The sequence below is a fragment of the Olea europaea genome, chromosome 1 (assembly GCF_002742605.1).
Source record: "Olea europaea var. sylvestris chromosome 1, O_europaea_v1, whole genome shotgun sequence".
Taxonomy (NCBI): domain Eukaryota; kingdom Viridiplantae; phylum Streptophyta; class Magnoliopsida; order Lamiales; family Oleaceae; genus Olea; species Olea europaea.
This window is the reverse complement of record NC_036237.1, coordinates 13,722,640-13,744,569: the sequence shown is the minus strand read 5'-3', so window position 1 is coordinate 13,744,569 and position 21,930 is coordinate 13,722,640. Positions and strand designations below refer to the sequence as shown.

Genomic DNA, 21,930 nt, shown 5'->3' with positions numbered 1-21,930 from the left:
AAAAAAATTGACAAAAAAAATATCAATCACCCAATAAAAAAATTTTGACACTGAGCATCATTATAAAAAGGAAAAAAAAAAAAGCCGACAGAGCAACTCCGTGCATCACAGAGCCTTCATGATGCGCGGAGTTGCTCTATTGGTTTCTTTTTTTTGTTTTTTTTTTTTTTTTCTTTTCCCGCCGCTGTTTTCTTTTGTTTTCTTTTTTTTTTTTTTTTTTTTTTTTGTCATGTGTCAATTTTTTTCCATTACATGATTTATTTAATTTTTTTTATAAAAATCAATCATAAATCTTCTATATTCTCTCGAAACTCATTTCGAAAACTATATCATAAACACATCAAATGATCTAAATGAATATCGAAAATAGTCAAACGTACATTAAACGTGTGTGTTAAAAAATGCATATAACTCGTATTTTTTCTTTAAAAAATCAATTATTTTACTGTTGTTTATTATTTTTTCGTGACAATAATTTTTGATGTTCCTAATAAACTTTTAAGTTTTTTTAATGTCAAAAGAGACATCATTTAAAAAAATTAAAAATTTGGATAACAAGTTAACTTTATAAATTTATCGACGATTGTATGATAGTCGAATGCATAAATCTTCTATATTCTCTCAAAACTCATTTCGAGAACTATGTCATATACACAAATACGGTAAGGTGCAAATATGGTAAGTTGTTTGTAAATACGGTAGGCTATAAATACGGTAAGTTGTATATTCGGTAAACTACTTGCAAATACGGTAGGCTGTAAATACGGTAAGTTGTATATACGGTATACTTAAACCAGCATCTAAACTACATATACGGTATGCGATAATTCTGTTTCATTAACACCACAATATTTCAACAATAAGTAGCTTTTACAATTATTAAAGGAGTGATTAATATTTTTTTACCTATAAGTAGCTTTTACAATTATAAGTTTTTTATTACTTTTAAATAAATTGAAGTGCTTTTTTTCTTATAAATAACTTTTTACATTCTAGATAGAGTAATCTTTTTATTAATATTTACTTAAAAATGTTGAAGTTAATATTTTTTTCTATCTATAAGTAGCTTTTACAATTATAAGATTTTTTATTACTTTTAAATAAATTAAATTAATTTTTTTACTTATAAATAACTTTTAAAATTTTAGAAATAAAGAATAACTTTTATATAAAAGATTATTTAAAAAAATATTATTACTAATGAAATTATAAGATATGGTCGATAGTTGATATCGTGAGAAAATGGAGAAAAAATACTGTGTGTCAGATTCAAAGCATGTAAGCAACAGGTAAAATAAAAAAACGGCGTCATTTCTGGAGACCAATTAAAATAAAAAAAAAAAAAAAAACTACAGTGTGACAAAATATTATTTAAAAATATATTACTACAAATAAAATAAGGAGGGAATACAAAAAAAAAAAATATTTTGTATTCAAAAGTCAAAACCAGTTCAGGAACATTTAACTCAACCAAGTGTGAAAATGAGGGTTACAAGAATGAATAGTAAATTCCAAAGCGGCTCTTATAAGAGAAGGTAGAATTAAATAAAGTCAATGAGGACCGAGTAGAGAAGCGTCTAAGCTTTCATAATGTACCACAATAGATCAATACATGTACTAGGTTTATACGACGAAAAATAAGACGGGAGATCTGGAAGTTGCGATCCCGAATATATTGATCATGCACCACCAGAAAACAAGTTTCAAACTAAGACTTAGTTTTATGTTGGATAGCATAAAAATAACCAAGTTGGTTGTCTAAGGCCATATCTCACGAGAATAGGGTGAGTTCAATAAGAAAAGCCGTCGCCACATTTTGAAAAGAAAAGCTCATTCTTCCATTGCATCACCTCCTTCAATCACTTCCACCATCTCTCTCAGTTGAGTAATCTTCGTCCGCAATACCTCTGGAAGGAATACAAATATTAGCAATTTTGTGTTCGCTTAGTAATGCTTTTAGGTGTGTATAACTTGTGGTTCAACGTAATATGTGGATAATAAATGAGTAAAAATTAGTAAAAGTACTGAATTTGTGGATAAAAGTAGAGTTTGACCTAGCTTATAAGCAATTATAAGCATTGCCCACATTGCAAGAAAGCTTTAATAAAAAAAATGCTTCGTGTACTTCCAGCCAGCAAACTAATTATGTGTTCAAAAATAAGAGTGAAGACACTGACCAGTCTTCTTGGAAAAGGAATAACCCTTCTCACTAATATAGGTGCGGGGATTCGGCAACATGTGGTTTCTCAGGTACTCCTTCTCCCCCTGAAAGGCAAAAGTAACAGGATTGCTGAAGCCACTCTTCACTAGATCCAAGGTGCACTAAAATGCTGTGGATGTACTAGGAAAAACTATCAAAGATAGATCATCAAAAGAGAAAAAACAAACCTGGGTTATTACACAGATATCTACGTTGCTTCCACTTCCCAAGTCATTGAATATGCCAGAACATATGGCCTCAGATACTAATTTCACACCTTCATCCCTCTGTCAATTCATTTATCTAATTATCATGAAGCATTTAAGATTTACCAAAAAATCAGGAAATTTAATGCATTTAAGATAAGTAAAACACTATGACATACAGCCAGTCCTTCACGGTACTTTGACTCAAAGACAGCCATTGCAGCAAGGGAACCAGAACCCATTGTGGCAAATGGTAGAGTGTCAGTTGAACCATGTGGATATATCTGAAAATTAGGTCACTCAAGCCTCTCAGTCAAATCACAAGCCATGAAAAATAATAAGACTCGAATAGATCCAGATGCAAAAGTAACTCACAGTATGTAAATGTGGGCCTGTGACATCAACTCCACCTAGCACCAAAGCAGCTGAGACATATCCTTGGTAGCTAATAGAGAAACAAAATTATAGGCCTTCTAGAATTGATGTAAGAAAATTGATAATGCATGGAACACGAGATCACCTGAAAAGATGAGACTTCAACAGTGAAAGAGCTGTCACGACCCTGGACTCACGACCAGTGTGATAACGGTGTAGCTTCAGCTGGGAACTGACCATATCTAGAAAAAGCCATTGCAATATGAAATTTACACTAAACAAACAGATAAAATAGAAAGGAACATGCTGATTGCACTGTGACAAGGAACAAAAATTATGGGTACCTGTAACAGCTTCTGTATCAGCAGCAGTCCCAGCTCCACAGCAGTAAATATTTGGGGCCATGTAATGAATTTTCTCACAATTCTTATCCGCAACAATGGGTCCTTCAGTGGCTCGTGTGTCTGCTCCAAGAATGACACCATCCTGAAAAAATGTGGTTCGTTAACAGAAGATGAGCTAATCGAGCATCTAACACTCTTCGTGTTTTAGTGATATAGGATTAATGAACCAAGAATCAAGCATCTAACACTCTTCGTGTTTTAGTGATATAGGATTAATGAACCAAGAGTCATTCAAGATATTAAAGAAAGCAATATTGTGTATACAGAACAGAATGTGATAAATGTACTGGAAAAGACCAGCTAGTTATGCTAATGCCTTTTAAGTTACTAATCTACTCTTCTCAGGATGCCATAAAATTATTTTATGGAAGCTTCAGCGAAATAACCCGATTTATCCTCTCAATGTAACCTCATCTGAATGGATTCATTCAGGCTTTACAGTTGCAGGAAGCAAATAACGTGTCCGATGCTCATCTCATCATTGCAGGAAATATGTGTCTTATCTGCACCTCATTCTTGGCTTATCTATCAGGCAGTACTTCCTTCTTCAATCCATAATCAAGTAAATGAAAAATATGGATTCCAATACATGACTGAGATTTCACGGTTTGAATTCATGTTCTTTGCGACACTTAGATGATTGTTCACAGATGTATTCAAATGAATTCTACACCCAGAGCATGATGGAAAAACAGTAATAATGGGTTAAGGAGGATGGGATTTCAATTCATCTCTCATCAAATATTACCATGACATAATTATATTTTTATTCTACTTGATTTGCAAAAACATTATTCCATGTATATGTAAGATTATTAACATACCACAAAATATCAGTGTCAACATAATAAAGATACGAAAAACATTATTAATGTTCTTAAAAACAAATGGCTAGAAAAAAATAAAAATAGAAAGAATCATTGTACAGTATCCAATAGAATTCCATAACAAATACACAGTAAAAATACTGGTTTTAGCACCTAAGTCAAATAATTAGAACATCTTCAAAAGACTTTCTAGATACTAGATAATATCAATTTTACAGAGCCAATATTTGAGAGATCCTATTTTAACTTTTAAACTAGAAAATGTGTTTAGCTCTCCAACACCTAAATTAAATTTAAAATTTTTTTATACACTCCAACGTTTTGGTTGTTTATTTTTATTTTTTTAAGAAACTTTTATTGATTTCTCCTCATCTTTTATTTCATATATTCTTTAATATGTCCATGTCAATTCAAGTATGATTTGAATAATTTAAGTGAAGAGAACATAGAGTGTCCTATTTTATATTTTATTTAAAAAGTTAATGAAATAGAGTCTATTAGAGCTTATTTCTAAGCACTGACTCTCTAAAATGGAGAACACCTTGTATTTGAAGATTTAGAGAGTCTCTTGGAGATACTCTTACATTGCAATTACATCCTCCTCCTCTTCTTCTTCTTCTTCTTCTTCTTCTTGTTGTTGTAGTCGTGGTGGGGGAAGAAGATATTAATTATGCTCCCATTCCCTAATTATCTCATTCAAATATTCTTAGTCCATGTACATCTTCTATTCTACACAATGTCATTCCCAATTAAATCATATACACTTCGCCAAGTTATCATTATATCCATGTGGGATCAGCATTCATGCCAATAAGAGTGTACAGCATTACCTAGTATGCTACCACTTCTACTTCAGATAAACAACATTCGACCATCCTCCCTCCGAAATGACGAGTAAGGGCCCATGTTTCAGTTTAACGCATTAAAGAGTGTACGTACCTGAACAATACCCACCCACTAATGATCCCACAAGTCACCCAGACCACCAACAGACATATCTATCTTTGTCTTTGACAAACTGCGTTCCAGACTCTTTTAAGCATACGTTAGAGGTGCATTGCATAGCTGGTTGATAATACAATTTTTTACAACAGGTGAACGCCAACATACATGCAACTATATTCCTTTAAACACGAGCAAACTAAAACTGAGCAAAATATTCTCAAAACCTTCAAAAACATTAATCTATATATGCCGCCCAGAGGAACAAAAATCAAAGTAAGCACCTATTGTGAAAGCAATCATGCCAGGTAAAAAAACAAATACAACTCATCCAAAAAGCTCTGAGAATTCCAATTAACAGTCTTCCAATGGTTAATCAAAAGTTTCAACTCCATCAACATCATACATAACACAATCAATCGAATTAATTACAAATAAAGGGAAGAATAAATTAAAACATAGAGAAAAAATCTGAATCACCTTAAAAATTAAGCCCACAATGGTTGTCCCAGTCTTGAGAAATGAGGGTTCCTTCAAACCCTTCTTCACAAGCATGTCGTTCCTCTTGCACAAATCGAAGCTGAACCCACCCTTCGGTGGCATCTCCATTGCTTCCCTTGTCATATTCACTAACTAATCTTCTAAATTGATCTAATCAAGAAAAAATCAAATGTTATTATGACAATGAAGAGCTAAAATTAAAAATACATTTAGAGCTTATGAATTTTAAACATACACAGATACGTAATATCGATTTATATGTGGAAATAGTGAAAATATAGAAGACCCGTTGAGAGAGCTAGCAGAGCCACAGAGAGATGCAATTAATTACCAGACTTTAGAGCAGCGAAGCTTGGCGGAAAAGAAAAGAGGAGAGGATATTTGTGTAATTATGAGATACATTTTGGAGATGACGAGATGTTACACTAACGATCCTCAACTTTTGATAAATTAGGCATACAAGTTCTCACTTCTTGATTAATTTTGGCCAAATTCCTCTAGGGGTCCCCAACCTTTTATTCATTTGTCCCATTGTACGTCCCCACCTTTATTTGGGGCAACCCCATGACTTCAACCTTTTAAAGTTGTGCATGATGGGACGTTCCAACTCAGCGACAATCGTCTATTTAGACAGCAAAATTACACTCACTAGACACTTGGCCCCTGTTTGTTTCACGTTCATTCTCCATTAAAATGAAAAATATAACAGTTGTCCATTACATCAAGTCACCAAATTTGAATTTTTATCTCTTATATAGAACCCATAACAACTATATTTTTCATTCTCATCTTTACTAAAATGGAAAACGAACGCCCTTTTAATTAACGATTTATGGATATAATTGTCTAGAAATAATTTCTCTACTTTGAATAATTATTGAACAGATGTAAACCCAAAAAGATTTTGCATTTTTCAGAGTAGAAGACATATTACCCACTTAATAATATTCAAAGTGCTAGAAAATTATGTATCAATAATTATATCCTTTATTCATTTTATCATGAGTGTTCTTTTGCCCTCTACATATATGGTTTCCATCGATTGAGATGTCATGTGCACATTTTCCAAAGCTTGGGCCCTGGAGTGGGCCAAAATAAAGGTTGAGGACATGGTGTGTCACAAGTTTAACGGTCTGGGGATCCCTAAAAGAATATGGCCCTGTTTCAGCAATATTATTTGAAAAAAAAAAATATTTTAAATAGTGATTTAACATCATTTCAATCACACATTTTTCAATAAAATGATGTTACACGCAAATTCAAAACTTTTTCTTATTTTTTAATTACAAATTCTTCATTAACCTACCATTTCAAAATACATTTTTTAAAAATAATATGGTTCAAACACACAATATAATTTTATGGCACGTATGATCTCCTACCTTTCATTTTTGGTGTACTTTAATTCCTAACTATAGTCTGTAGATATTGATTTTAAATTTATTTGTACAGAAATTGTCTCCTCTGTTCATGTTAATTCCTGCTTTCTATATATCCCTTCACACTTAGGATTGTTGTGCTGGATAAATTTCTTCCTAGATTTTATGTTGTCTTTGTGCACGTATTTATTGTAGAGTAATGACATGAGACATGATTTTGACATTTTAATAAATAAATTCTATTATTTTTTTGTTCAATAGTTGTCAAAAGTCGCATAAAGCCTCTGTTTGGTTGTTGTTGTTTTGTAGTACCACACACACACACATATATATATAGCAGAGGTGGGCGCGGATCGACTAGGTTCAGTTCGGTTCGAATCTCTTTAGAACCGAACCAAAATTTTTGGGTATCTAGTAAATGGACCCATCGGGTCCAAATATAATTATGGAACCGTTCGGGTTCGGTTCGGTTCGGTTCGGTTCGATTCTGTACTATAATTAAATTTTTTAACATTTATAACAACAATATATAAATACAACTAATGACACATTCAATGGTTTTGGAATGTCAGAGACTAATAGACTACCTTGTTCAAATGATCACTACGGTCAAAGTTTCGGTCAACGGAGGTCACAATTTCGATCAGAGGTCACAGCGTCGACCGACGATTGTATAGATTTTGGAATGTCGGTGAAACTGCGAGAGTGAGTGCGAGAATCGAGACAGCGTTATGCACTCTAGTGTATGTGTTTAGGGTTATTTAGTGGATTGGATCTTGTTGGGCTAAGAAATGAAACAATAAAATGGGTAAATGGGCTAAAAATTAAAAAAATTAGAAATGAAACAAATTATTGCACCAAAAATTTGGATTTAGAAATTGTTAATTTGTTAATTTGTTTAGAAAAAATTAAAATAAAAATAATTTGATTTATTCAATACAAAAAAAAAATTAGAAAGATTCGGTTCTTATTCTATTCTTGATCTAGAACCGAGAATCGAACCGTACCCGTCATTTCTCAATTCAGATACCCGTTCGAGTATTTAATTTGACAAGAACTGTCGGGTTCGGTTCGGTTCGATTCGGTTCGGGACATTTGCCCAACCCTAGAAATGAGCGACAAATAAGTGGTAAACTTATGGATCCTACAATATGCATAATTAGAATTAATATTTGACTTTAATAAATAAACTATTGAGGATAAAAATTAAACCCAACGGCAAAAGTTGCATTCGTGTTGGCATTGGTCCATAATTACCAAAGAAACGATAAAGAAGAATTCCTGCGGTTTGTATCACAATCACGTTCGACTAAGCTAACTATTTATTCTTTTTTTTTTTTTAAAGCAAAGAACCGTCATTTAATTCAATATCAATAGAAAGGGTTTCAACAATTAGGATGTCTATCTTTCCAAGTACTATTCAGGAAATGAACAAAGTTGATTTTAATAGGCCATACGCAATACCATTTGTTTTTCCGCAAATTACTTGACACTGATATTTGAAAAAGAGGATGACAATCTTCGAATGCAATCTATGATCAAACCTTCTCTTACATCTCGCATAACAAGCCTCTAGAAAATCCTACATGGTAAGCAAACTTGAGCTCCACACTCCACGTCAAACTACCTCGAACTATGTGGAAAGGTCGAACCAAATTTGGATGTCGAACCCATGTAATTGAGTGGGCCCCTTTGCAAAGGATTGAACTCTCGTCATGGAGAGGATGCAGAAGGGACTCGACGGGAGATCTTTTATACAATTCTTGGTATGTGATTGATGTGACAATTCACTGTCGTAGTCGCCCTATCCAGCCAATTATGTCAAGTCTAAACCCTATGCCATATTGGAGCAACGGTAGTTGAAGAGACCGAATCTTCTACTGAACATATAGGAGCAACGTGATTTGGGATATTCAAGTTTAAATTTTAAACATTTCACAATTCCACATGTATCTGTAATTAGTTACAACAAATGTTGTAATCAATTAGGCATGTGTATTATTTAAAGCTAGAGTCATGTACGTATACAATTCAAGGGGCAATGAAATAAACATGCACTTCTATTCACTGTCAAATTTTACATGCTAGATATTGGGGACAAGAAAATGGTACTAACGTTTAATACTCATGGATGATTGACATCTTCGACAACAGGCCTCGTCCACACAAATGAGGCCACGTACACTTTCATCCTATGGTTAATGATAATCCAATTCTATTATAAAAACTCATATAATGTGTCATCCGAAGGTAATACAAGTTTTGACTATCATACTATAACTTTGCTCTATCACTCGACAAAGTCGACTCCTTTTTATGTTGTTACTTCAACTAATATGACGGTTGGAGTGCACTCAGCCAACTCCACCACCATCAAAGGAAGCCACATGTGACTAATGGTTGTTTAAATGTGTAGAAACTAGGCTTGTGTAGATGTGAGAGACATTAAGATCTATTGGTCATGCCAGGAGTACAAATTTATCTTCAGCTTGTTCTACAATGTAGGTTGCCAATTTCTGTTAACTGTAAAAGCAGCAAGCTCTAGAACCCCGTGTACATAATCTCGCTGCCTTATAATTCAATCAAAAAATTAGCGGAATTTTGAAAAAATGCTAGTTGGTTCTCGATCAATTATTTTGAAATAGGCTACATTTCTTTCCTATCGTAAATTCCATAACACAACCATGTCCAACAAATTACCATTTTTACTTATAAGTAAAAAAATACTTATTTATAACTCTAACTAACAAAATAATATTATTTAGGCCTTGTTTGAGCCACATTATTTGAGAAAATATATTATCTAACAGTGATTTTATATAATTCAACCACATATTCTTTAATAAAATAATATTACACGCAAATTCAAAATATTTCTTTATTTTTAACTACACATTTCTCATCAATATGCTATTCAAAAATACATTTTCATTCCAATAATGTGGCTCGAACAAGAGCTTATTTTGAAAATGCTATAAAGTATGTTTTTGGAAAAATTGTAGTTAGTGTCCCAAACCTTTTCAGCAAACTCAACATGGTCTCCAACCTTTAAAGTTTTGCTTGCTATTTCAAATATTTGGGAAAATATGTGGCTGACAGACATTAGGATGGTAATAGTCCAAAAATTCATTAGTTCAGTACGTAAATTGCAATTGCTCGCTCTACAGAATGGCAAAAAAGGTCTTTATACCCTTTTCTAACTTGAAAAGGTTAAAATATTTGAAAAAAAAAAAAAAAAAAGAAGATAAATAAGAGATAAAAAAATTAGGAAATTTTTTTTCATATCTCCAACTCCCTTCCAAGACCAACCAGCTGCACCGATGCAATCACAATATCGACATAGCACCACATTTACTTCGTCCACTTTCCTACACCCCCAAAAATCTCTCCCTACCCATCCTCCTTACCACGCTGAAATCTATAAATCTATTGCCTTTGTTATTTAAGCGAAATCATGGGGAGAAATCCCTAATTTTGCTAGAAAGCTAGGGTTCTGAAAAGGCTTTTGTGCAACACATTGCATAGCCAGTTTTGCATAGAGGCGAGTGAGGCCCGCACCTCAGGTCTATCATGAGAGGGGACCTTAGATTTTAACCTATTTCATTTCATTTCATTTCCATTTTTTTTTTTTTTTTTTTTTTTTTTTTTTAGTAAATTAGGTTCACTACTATTTTTTTATTTATTAAAACTTTGATAATTTAGGTCATTTCCATTCCATTTATAAATAAGGGCCAATAATGTGTTTTCATTGTGGAAATTTCTTTTTTAAATTAGGTCCATTTCAAATACAACAGGAAAGGACATGCGGCGTAGGATATCTTAAACTCGTGTTGCAGTGATTTTTTAATTCTATTCAACTTGTTCATCATATAGGTAGTATTCGATTTATTTGTTTAAAATAAAAACATTTTACCAAACTTGGCAAAATTAACAAAAATCCTTAAATAAAGAGTAAAGTCGAGTTTTTAGCAATATATGAACTTCAAAATTTTAAATTCTTGCCTAGTATAGCAATCTGGTTCAAGTGGTTGCTTGCAATCAATATTATAAATAATTTTTTTTAAAATCGAAAACATGAATACTAATGGTGCTATCGACATCTTACAAGGAATTGTTTTATTTCTCAAAAATTATAGAAAAATTGAATTTGCTTTTGTTATGAATAAACTGACAAAAAGGACAAGTAAAATGGATATTGAAGATACATTTTGATAAAAAAAAGTATAATTTGAATAAGGAAACAATTTGACAAAATTAGTAGTGATTAGATAAATCAATCAGTTGAAGAATCTTTTGAAGCTGAATACTTCCTTTTTGTAATAAATCAAATTCTGTCTTCTTTAAGACTATATTTCAACAATTTAAACAATATGAAGAGATATTTGTATTTTTATTAAATTTGGAAAGATGAAGGCGTACAAATTTTTCAATTTGTTGGAGCGTTGTATGAATCTTGAGAAATATTGAGAATATAATGGACGTTCGGATATTAATGGAGATGATTTATATTCTGAGTTACATGTCTTGAGGTGCTATTTACTAAATTAAACAATGAGAGTAATTGAAATACTACAATATTTGAAGGCATCTGAAATGTTTATATATTACTTACAAAAATTTGTTAATCATATCTTATTTCTGATCAACTATATCACAAGGAAGATTGAATTTATTGACTACGTTATCAACTGAGAAATAAATGATTGAACATGTAGAGCATTCAAATTTCAACGATGTTTTTCCTCTCAAATCACAAGATGAATAGTATTTAACCGGTCGTTTAAAATATTATCAGCTTTATTATTTGGTTATATTATAAATATTTTGTATATTACATTTTATTTGTTGGTTTATTGTTAAATTTTAAATTAATAAGTTAACTATTAACTCAATAATACACTTACAGATTTTACATGCATACTAAAATTTTGGGGCTTAATTTATGATAATCGTCTCAAGCCTCGAAAATTATAGAATCGGCACTGGTTCATTGGCAGGGTGGGACCACAAGTTGGGATTGAATGCTAAGAAAGACAATTTTTTTGCTTCTTTTAAATTATAAGGTAATTTATATTCACACTCACTTTTGTGTTAATTAAATCATATTTTAATTGCAATGAACACTTTTAACACTTTTTTCATTTTTTGCATTGATCTCACATTATTATTCTTAATATTTTATTAATTTGCACATTTTGTCTTTGATGATGATTTCGGTCCAAAAATTATGTTAGGAATGCCTCACAGGACTTGCTTGCCTCTTGTATTTTTGAATAAGCAAACTAAAAGACAAGATGTCTACTTCTCATTCTCATGCACTTTGGACAAAAATCATCATCACAGATTAGATGTGCTAACTTAATTGAACAATAATGATAAGAAGGTACAAAAAAAATTGAAGAAATAGAACCTACACTACAATTGAAACGTGATGCAAATAAAAAATTATAGTGTGAATATAATTATTGTCTAAAAACCCTTTAATTATCTATTTTTTTAAAAGGTTTGTACTGTAGATATCAAAAGTTGAAGGCTAGGGATCCTTTTATACTTTTTTAAAAGGTTAGAGACCCCAGCTTGCAATTTTTCCTTAATCTTTTAGCACCATTTGCAGCAGTCCAAATCAGATCCAGCCCACTTTGCCTCTGCTAACACCCTATTGAACCGACAACCAAACGCACTTTAGCATCCAAGATTGCATTTTTCTTTTCTTTTTTTTTTTTTTGTCCCAAAATCCCAGAAAAACCCCCACAATTTTGAATCATTCCTTCGGCTAATTGCAAAGCAAAGAATCCCAGAAAGGAATTTCATCGAACACGCAACACTTCGCGCGCAGAAACTCACTGTAATAATCACGATTTGATGACCCAACAATGAAATGGATGGAATTGAACTCACACCCTCCACCGTTTTCTTCTCTTCCACCAACCCAAGATATCTGAGTCAGATTCACTGCCACCAAACGCCGTCGTTTCCATTTCAGCTACCATGATCACCACCCTTCTTAAACCCCTTTTTAAGTCTCAGCTTCGGATTAGGTTTACGCTTTCCTTCCCTCTTTCCCATGGACGCTGCCAGCTCTCGTCCCGCTGTAGTAATCGATAATGGCACTGGGTACTTATTTAACTTTTTATTCTTCCATTTTTTTTTTTTTTTTAATATCCACAAGCTGTTCGATGAAATTCCATGTGAAGTCAACTTAAACTGGGGTGCGCAAGAATTATTTTTCTAAACATTTTTTATCTGGGTATATTTACTTTCAGGTATACGAAAATGGGTTTCGCAGGAAATGTTGAACCGTCTTTCATACTTCCCACTGTAGTTGCTGTTAATGAGTCATTTGTCAACCAGCCGCGGGCCAGTTCTACGAAGGGCAGCAATTGGTTAGCGCAGCATAGCGCGGGGGTGATGGCGGATCTGGATTTCTATATAGGGGAAGAAGCCCTGGCTAGATCTAAATCTAGTAGCACTTATAATTTGAGCTATCCCATTAAGCACGGTCAAGTGGATAATTGGGATGCAATGGAAAGGTTCTGGCAGCAGTGTATATATAATTATTTGCGATGTGATCCAGAGGATCATTACTTTTTGTTGACTGAAAGCCCGTTGACTTCGCCGGAAAGTCGGGAATACACGGGAGAGATTATGTTTGAAACTTTTAATGTTCCAGGGCTTTATATCGCTGTGCAGCCTGTGCTTGCTTTGGCTGCAGGGTACACTACATCCAAGGTTTGGCAATATTTTACATAGTATTGAAAATCATATTTTTCAATTTCATTTCTGCTTTGAAACATTTTATGATGGACTTTTTGTGATCTGATTACCTAGGTGTTTGAAGAATTAAATTCTAATGTTAAAGATGGGAAGTTTACATTTGAATCATGTATAATTGCTTGTGGGGATTCTGGAGTTGTCTTAACTTTTATAGAAGTTTATGCAAATTGAACATTGTGTGTATTAATGGTAAGACATATGGATTGCCCATTGAGATGCATATAGATATAGTTCTAATGTATAATAGTTTCTTTAAAGACGTGGTTAAGAGAGGCGATTATGGCTGATTGCAGAACTAATTACAGACTTGATATTTTACTAGTAATAATAGATAATAGATACTGATGAAGGAATATAAGAACAATCTCACCTCTGTTGCATCCTTGTTTCTATGCTCCTATGATTTTTGTTCTCCACCATTTAGTTTCTTTAGCCAAAGGCTATTAACAGCAGTGCCTCGAGAGATCTTTTGTCTGGAGATACTAAATAGTTCACAACATAAGAACTCTTAGGTACTCGTATTTTATGTGATCTTCATCTCATCTTTCTAGCCTATGGAGATCAAACTTTGCTAAGCATTGTTATGACTTAAGATATGTACAAGAGCATCAAGTTCAGTTTGTGAACAGAAATCTGTTCATTTCAAGCACTTATGTATGTACTGTACGTGTATCATATCTGTTGGATTAGGAGATATTAAATAAATTCATCCTAGTGAGTTAGAGGTCCCAATTATTTTTATAATGCACCAAGTATATGAAGGTTATTTATTATCTATTTAGTTCTTTAAGGCTTTGCCACTGTTCTTCTTCAGAACCGCCCGCTAAATAAGATAAAATGAAAAGAAGAAACACCGGGAAATTTGTTTGCCTGATACCTTATGCAAGATGTGCATAGTTTCCAAGAATTAATCTTTTCTTTTAATCTTTCTCCATTGTGTTCCTTTGCTGTTTGCTAGACATGTGGAATATAAGGGGTTTATTTTCCATTCTCATATTTTAATAATTCTACCTATTCTGTTAAAATGATTACTTTGTTGTTGACAGCCATTCAGGAGCTTCTAAAATCTAATTACTAATTATTTTATTAAATTGCTTAATTTCTACCGATCAAAAAATGAGATCATAGACATTAGAACGGACTTTTGTAAATATTTTTAAGCTCTGTATCGACTACTCTCTATCGTGACAGAAATATTATCCTCACTTATCTTATAGTTCAACACTTTCTCTTAGTGTGAGATGACAGGAGTAGTTGTGGATGTTGGAGATGGGGCTACTCATGTTGTACCTGTTGCAGATGGTTACGTTATTGGGAGCAGCATTAAGTCGATTCCAGTTGCTGGGAAAGATGTTACTCACTTCATACAGCAGCTCATGCAAGTATGTTCTCTTAATATTTTATGTTTTATGGTTTCCACATAATTAGGTCCTTGTTGGAAGGGGGAAAGGGTGCTTGATAGGGGGTGGGGGAAAGAATTCGATGCTGTTATTATGTAGCTCTTACTTTTTGTTGAAGGAATTCTCTATACGATATTAGAGAAGAGGAACCGTTCTTCATTTTTGAGTCTTACATTCTTTTCCACCTAGCTGTACTTTGTACAGAGCTATACGATGATACCTTGCATGCTTCAGAACTATGAACTTCACTTGCTACTTCAGTTTTCTAATATTTGGAAGCAAATGTTGAAAATTAAAGTAAAGAGGTTTCTACATCATTGTCAACAACTTTTTTGCATGGGCAGGACTCTAATGTGGTGACGTGAAAATCCTTCACACGAGCAATTGAAATGGTGTGCTATTTCTATTATTATTGATTAGACCTTTCCATGATTTATGCAAACTACTCTAAATTAAAAGCCCAATAACACCTTATTTTCTTATAGGCTTCTGCAGTTCATTCTCCCTTTGCTTTAAAACACTTCAACGACTGGTTTCTGGGGAAATAACATTAGGAACAAGATGGTTTTTCAAATTTGATATGCTATTTCTTCAAATTTTTGGAGAAAGGATTTATTTATTTATTTATTTATTATTATTTTTTATGGATTATGGGCGAAACTGTAATGACCTACAATTCCTATATTTTCCATTCTTACTGACTTGCTGTTCTCATATTGTTCTACATAGGAAAGAGGAGAACATGTTCCACCTGAGGAGTCTTTGGAAGTAGCCCGGAAAGTGAAGGAAATGTACTGCTATACTTGTTCTGATATTGTAAAGGTACTAGTTCCACAGACTTTTGACTTCAGAACTAGGGCCAGATGCCCCTGCCACCCCACCTATCGCCATTCACACACTACAGTTTTTGAGAATGAAGAATCTAAAGAAGCAGAAATTTGTGTTCCCTTTTGTTCGGATGCATCAGCTGTCTGCTTCCACCATTAGAAGTTTTGAATTTTCTTCTTTTGATTTTACATGTTTATAGGATAAGTAATCTTTCTTCTTCTATTCTCTCAGGAGTTCAATAAACATGACAAAGAGCCAGCAAAATTCATTAAGCAATGGAGAGGTACTAAGCCAAAGACTGGGGCTCCATATTCTTGTGATATTGGCTATGAACGATTTCTTGGCCCTGAGGTTTGCTTTCCTTTTGGATTCTAAGCTCTTGATTATCAAACAGCGTATTTCATTTATTACCACATCTTATTTTTACAAAATTATTAAATGAAATGGCTTGTCGGTACACTTCTAAACTGTCACTCTATTGATAAATCCCTGTGAATGGTTAAGGGAGCATATTTGTAGTCATAATATGTCAATCATTGGTCTTAAAGGCATTATTAATACGAATATTTTCTTGCAGCTGAGATTTTGCATTGGCTTTACTTGTTTCAATAACTGAAAAATTGTGACAGAGTTGAACTGCTCTTTGTTCTTGCTGCGAGTGCAAAATATTTCTGATAATGAAATTGGCTTGATGTGCAGGTCTTCTTTAACCCTGAGATTTATAGCAGTGATTTTATAACCCCCTTACCAGATGTGATAGACAAATGTATTCAGTCTGCGCCTATAGATACAAGAAGGGCCTTGTATAAGGTGTCATGAATCATTTTATGAACTACATGCACAATTTGTTTCCACTGTTGCTTGATTTTGTTCTGTATATTTCTCTTTTCTTTTGAAAAATGACGAGTAGCATGCATCTATGTTTAAATTCAGAATATTGTATTATCTGGAGGATCAACCATGTTCAAGGACTTCAACAGAAGGCTGCAACGGGATCTAAAAAAGATTGTTGATGCTCGGTTTCAATCGTCAGATGTTCGGATTCGTGGAGAAGTGAAAGTGAGAACATAACCAATATTATGATCATACTTTTGTGCTAGTTGGGCCCTTGTTGTTAGCACATCGAATTGCTGACTGAACAAATTTTTCTCCTTCTAATTCCCAGGCACAACCAGTGGAAGTAAATGTTCTCAGCCATCCTATCCAGAGATACGCAGTTTGGTTTGGAGGCTCAGTACTTGCATCTACTCCTGAGTTTTTCAAGGTATTCAAAGTTTAGCTTCTCTTTAGTCTTCTTCTTTTTTCTTTTTGGGATGATCGCAATGCCAAATATTCTAGATTAGCTCACTCTTGAACCCTAAACCATCATTGGTGCATAAGTTGACTTGAAAATATTTTGTGGCTGTCTTTAGTGATGAAAGTTTATGGAAAACTACAAGTCTGCTTGCAAAATTTCTTTAGTATCAATTCTGGGCAGTTTGCACCCCAAATACATTTTGATATTGGTAATGCCTAGTTTTTGAAACAGGTTAACTTGTACCAATTGTGCAAATAGTACGTGTCCTATTCTTATAAGGAATAAAAACAAACTCTCTTTTTGTCTGTTGCAATTCTGTATCGGATAATTTCTTCTCGAGCTTTTCTGTTGCAAGGGTTGATGTTCACTGTTGATTCTGGGGCAGTTGTCCCCATTGATCTCTCCAAATTACACAAATAAAAAGCTAAAGTATCATCAGAGTGATTCTTTTAAATTTCCCCCCATTTTTGATAAAATATTCCTCTTGTGGCAGAATAACATAACATAGATACTTCAATAAAGTTGAACTATCGAAATTTCCAGAGCTAACCTTGTAACTGGAGTTTTGAGGCGGCGGACAATTGATCTGGTTTAAATTCTATGATATGCTACTTAATTAAGAGGAGCGTTTTCCTTCCGTCCACTGTATACATCCCCTTTACCAGTTAAATCTCATGGCAACTGCTGATTAGAATGGATTTTTTGTTTTTCACAGTTACAGTGAGTGGTATATTACGCTTACTTTTCTCAAGATTGAACATATCTTTATTCATATATATATTTTGATTATGCAACACGTTGTACCAGTTATTGTAGTATCTACGACCATATTGAGTTCAAGTGTAACAAAGCTCAGTCCATACGCACATCTCAACTATATTTCTATATACAAAAGAGCTTAATGTATCATTAATAACGTTTTTTTTTTGTCCTTGTTACTTCGCCTATGTTTGAGCTCCATTTTTTTTCAAAAACTCATTTGTTCTAAAATTCATTTTCCATCACACATTCTCCCACAAATAATTTTACACTTAACTTTTCCCTACTTTTTAACTACACTTTCTCTTAAAAATCACCATTCTAAAATCTATTTTTCCCCAAAAATGGGGCTCAAACAGGGCCTTCATCTAACACTTGAGTCTTGACATAGATTCAAATCAGTGGGGCTCAAACAGGGCCTTCATCTAACACTTGAACATAGTTTCAAATTTTACTATTTTCCCATGAGTGTTGAAATGTTTTCTTTAATTTAATAAATAATCAACTCCCTCTGTCTAGAGTCCAGATTTTCTTCGTCTTTGTGATCACACAGATGGCTCTTTGGACCTATATTTGTGTTGATTTATTTACTGTTTTGGCAAAAAAATTCTACGTATGACAATATTTTAAGAAACTATTCTTTTCATGCACCATTTTTGCTTAACCTCAAAAGTTGAACCACATGCACCATTTTTGCTTAACCCCAAAAGTTGAACCAAGTCATTGAGTTCCAAATGGAATATTAAAAGGAATTTCTCCATTATCGTCATCTGCTGAAGAAAGATTTCTGTTCCACCAATTTTGGATCGGGTTCTCGAGGTGATGTTTAGTACACATAAATTGAAGAAAGATTTCTGTTCCATATACACTTTGTATGCTGTTGAAAAACATCTTGATGAAGAAATGCTATTACTGCAGCCCCATGATTTCTCGTGTTTTTATTTCTTTTATTGGAGTGGAAGAGGCTTTGGGGGGGGGGGGGGGGGATGGCTTTTTCTTTTTTGAGATACTTCATTGATTGTTCATGTATCAATCATACTCAGCATTCAATAAATTGGGCAATTTACTTGTTAAATCTTGAATGTATACTCTAATCGGGTATTTATTTCTCTTTCTGTTTACCATTTTGGGTACTAGACTAATCTATTGTGCTGTACTTAGGCTTGCCATACCAAGGCAGAATACGAGGAATATGGTGCGAGCATATGCCGTACAAACCCTGTTTTCAAGGGAATGTATTGATACGAATATCATCTGAATTGAAAAGTCGGGTGGGTATTTTTGTCAGGATGTCTAGAAATGATACACAATGAATCCCATCTCCAGCACATGGCTGAGTTGACATATGCAAATTCAACTGCTGCAAATGACTTGATGCATTTTTGGTGGTTAGGTTGTCATCGGAGGATATTTCTGTCCGAATTGTAAAGACGAGGTTCTTGTATTCTTTTAGTAGGAATCAACAATTCTTCCAAGCTCAGGGGTGCTGATGCTACTGCATTTTGTAGGACAAGTTGGCTCTTCTGCATCAAATTATTGTCATCCATTGAAGTGTTCAGCTTCAGTGAGGTTTGATACGAATGTTTTGTTTAGGGAAGAATAATAAACATATGCCTTACATTGGAATTTGATGTTTGGATTGGTTAGAGTGTAGTGGAAAATCACCATATTTCATTGGAAAATTATTATAATTAATATTTTTGCTTGCTGAATTCATTAAACTTGTACAATTTGTCAGTTACGTGTTAATAATTTTTCTTCAATTTTCAATTATGACTTGTATCTTGATTTGCATCAATTTATTAGCAAATTGTGTGGATTAGTATTTGCGTGCATAATAATTTGATGGTCTAGTTTATTTAAGTAATATAAAATTTAACTAATTCCTCAAATAAAATAATTTAGCCCTTGTTTGGTACCTTTCCTTACTATTTTATTGTTTTGATTTCTCGGTATTGATACATCTTCAGTCTCAATTTCACACTTATTTGACACTTATTATAAACAAAAATTTTGGTAAAATGTATTATGGAATAATATTTTTTTTTGAAGAATGTGTAGTTAAAGAAAAAAGGGATTTTTTTATTTTTTTATTTATGGGTAATATTATTTTGTTAAAGAATATGTGGTTGAAAGGAAAAGAAAAGAGAAAAATATATTAAAATCTTAAAGATATCCAACATTCATTGTGAGATGGTGGCAGGAAGTCTGTTAAACTAGAATAACATATTTTTTTAATTGTTTTGAAAATCTCACATGATAGCTTACAATCTTTAAAGAATTACAATTTAGTCAAATCATTGTTTCATTATCCATCTAACTTACACTTGATCACAATTTACTCATCAAACTTTAAAATACTTCCCAGCAATTACTTATCTTTAAGATATTGCACTCCATACATCATATTTTGTTTCCTCCATTGATAATATATCACATAAAAATTCCACACGGCAAGTTACAATCATTAAAAAAATTATAACTCAGTCAAACTATTAACTCACCGAAATCATCATATATGAATTGTGACTTCCATGGCTCCATAAACTTCTTTAAAACCTAATAAAGTGTTCCCACTTTTAGCCCTGAAAAGCCCTAGCTCCCAATTCATTCATCTTAATCACGTATAGCTAAATTGTGTAATAAAAGATAGTCAATTATTGAAAAGGATGCAAGAAGCTACTACTTAGACAGCCATATCCCCCAATTATATCATCAGCTCTAATCCAAACTTCCATTTCTATAGACATGTATCCAAGTCTTTGAGCAAGGAAACGTCATAGAATTTCAACCAAATTGATGAACGAAGAACAATAAACACCAACACAGTTCAGAAGGTATTTTTAGTCGTACACAAACCGAAGGAGTTTATTTCCTCAATTAGTTGGATACGCGATTGCAAAAATTGAAGATTGATATGAAAGAGACGTCGAGTAGATGGTACAATTGGGGGATATGATTTTATAGTTAGTAACTTCTCACGTCCTTCTTAATAATTAGCTCGTCTTATTACACAATTTAGTTGTACCTTGGTGAATTGGGGGCTAGTTTTCAACTGCTGCAAATGACTTGATGCATTTTTGGTGGTTAGGTTGTCATCGGAGGATATTTCTGTCCGAATTGTAAAGACGAGGTTCTTGTATTCTTTTAGTAGGAATCAACAATTCTTCCAAGCTCAGGGGTGCTGATGCTACTGCATTTTGTAGGACAAGTTGGCTCTTCTGCATCAAATTATTGTCATCCATTGAAGTGTTCAGCTTCAGTGAGGTTTGATACGAATGTTTTGTTTAGGGAAGAATAATAAACATATGCCTTACATTGGAATTTGATGTTTGGATTGGTTAGAGTGTAGTGGAAAATCACCATATTTCATTGGAAAATTATTATAATTAATATTTTTGCTTGCTGAATTCATTAAACTTGTACAATTTGTCAGTTACGTGTTAATAATTTTTCTTCAATTTTCAATTATGACTTGTATCTTGATTTGCATCAATTTATTAGCAAATTGTGTGGATTAGTATTTGCGTGCATAATAATTTGATGGTCTAGTTTATTTAAGTAATATAAAATTTAACTAATTCCTCAAATAAAATAATTTAGCCCTTGTTTGGTACGGATTAAAATCAAATTTTTTTTGGAAATTCTGATAGGAGTTGATAAAATGTGTGGTTGAAAGTTGTAGGTTTCAAGAAATGTATGATTAAAATTAATTATTGATTTTGACTTAAATTAAATTTTGAATTTTAGACTCTATCAATTTAGGGCTTAGTTTAAAACTAATTATTTTGAAAAATAAAAAATACATATATTTATATTATTAATACATGTGTGAAAAGACATACATCATTTTTCTATTAAAGTGATATTGAGTTTAGGCAGGAAATCACTTCATGATTAAAGCGTGGCTTTCCTGGGATATACATGAAAATGGCCCAAATAGTAAATAACCTTTTCCAAAATGGCCTTTGACTTTTTTAGAAATTTGAAACTACCCAAAATATCCTTGGAAAAATTTAACAACCAACCCTTTATATA

General features: G+C 33.0%; 2 protein-coding genes across 5 annotated transcripts; one reads left to right on the top strand and one right to left on the bottom strand.

Annotated features, from left to right (window-relative positions):
• Positions 1 to 1,498: 1,498 nt before the first annotated feature.
• On the bottom strand, positions 1,499 to 5,876 carry LOC111394932 (proteasome subunit beta type-7-A-like). 2 transcript variants are annotated; one of them, XM_023020984.1, is made up of 9 exons: positions 5,787 to 5,876; positions 5,435 to 5,605; positions 3,126 to 3,267; positions 2,927 to 3,023; positions 2,782 to 2,851; positions 2,586 to 2,690; positions 2,389 to 2,487; positions 2,178 to 2,265; positions 1,499 to 1,907 (listed from the first exon to the last, which is right to left on the bottom strand). In XM_023020984.1, exons 2-9 carry the CDS (start codon positions 5,576 to 5,578, stop codon positions 1,831 to 1,833), a joined length of 822 nt encoding a protein of 273 aa, XP_022876752.1. In that variant the 5' UTR covers positions 5,579 to 5,605; positions 5,787 to 5,876; the 3' UTR covers positions 1,499 to 1,830. The 2 variants fall into 2 exon arrangements, with proteins under 2 accessions (XP_022876752.1, XP_022876749.1); XM_023020981.1 differs by having other exon boundaries at positions 5,691 to 5,789.
• A 6,647-nt stretch (positions 5,877 to 12,523) lies between these two features.
• LOC111394911 (actin-related protein 3) lies at positions 12,524 to 21,311 on the top strand. 3 transcript variants are annotated; one of them, XM_023020972.1, is made up of 10 exons: positions 12,524 to 12,948; positions 13,098 to 13,563; positions 14,844 to 14,990; positions 15,738 to 15,830; positions 16,068 to 16,187; positions 16,536 to 16,646; positions 16,770 to 16,895; positions 17,002 to 17,100; positions 19,054 to 19,163; positions 19,286 to 19,613. In XM_023020972.1, exons 1-9 carry the CDS (start codon positions 12,899 to 12,901, stop codon positions 19,132 to 19,134), a joined length of 1,293 nt encoding a protein of 430 aa, XP_022876740.1. In that variant the 5' UTR covers positions 12,524 to 12,898; the 3' UTR covers positions 19,135 to 19,163; positions 19,286 to 19,613. The 3 variants fall into 3 exon arrangements, 2 of the variants coding, with proteins under 2 accessions (XP_022876740.1, XP_022876731.1); XR_002702760.1 differs by lacking the exon at positions 19,286 to 19,613 and adding an exon at positions 20,984 to 21,311 and having other exon boundaries at positions 12,525 to 12,948; positions 19,054 to 19,285; XM_023020963.1 differs by having other exon boundaries at positions 12,525 to 12,948; positions 19,054 to 19,613.
• Positions 21,312 to 21,930: the final 619 nt, after the last annotated feature.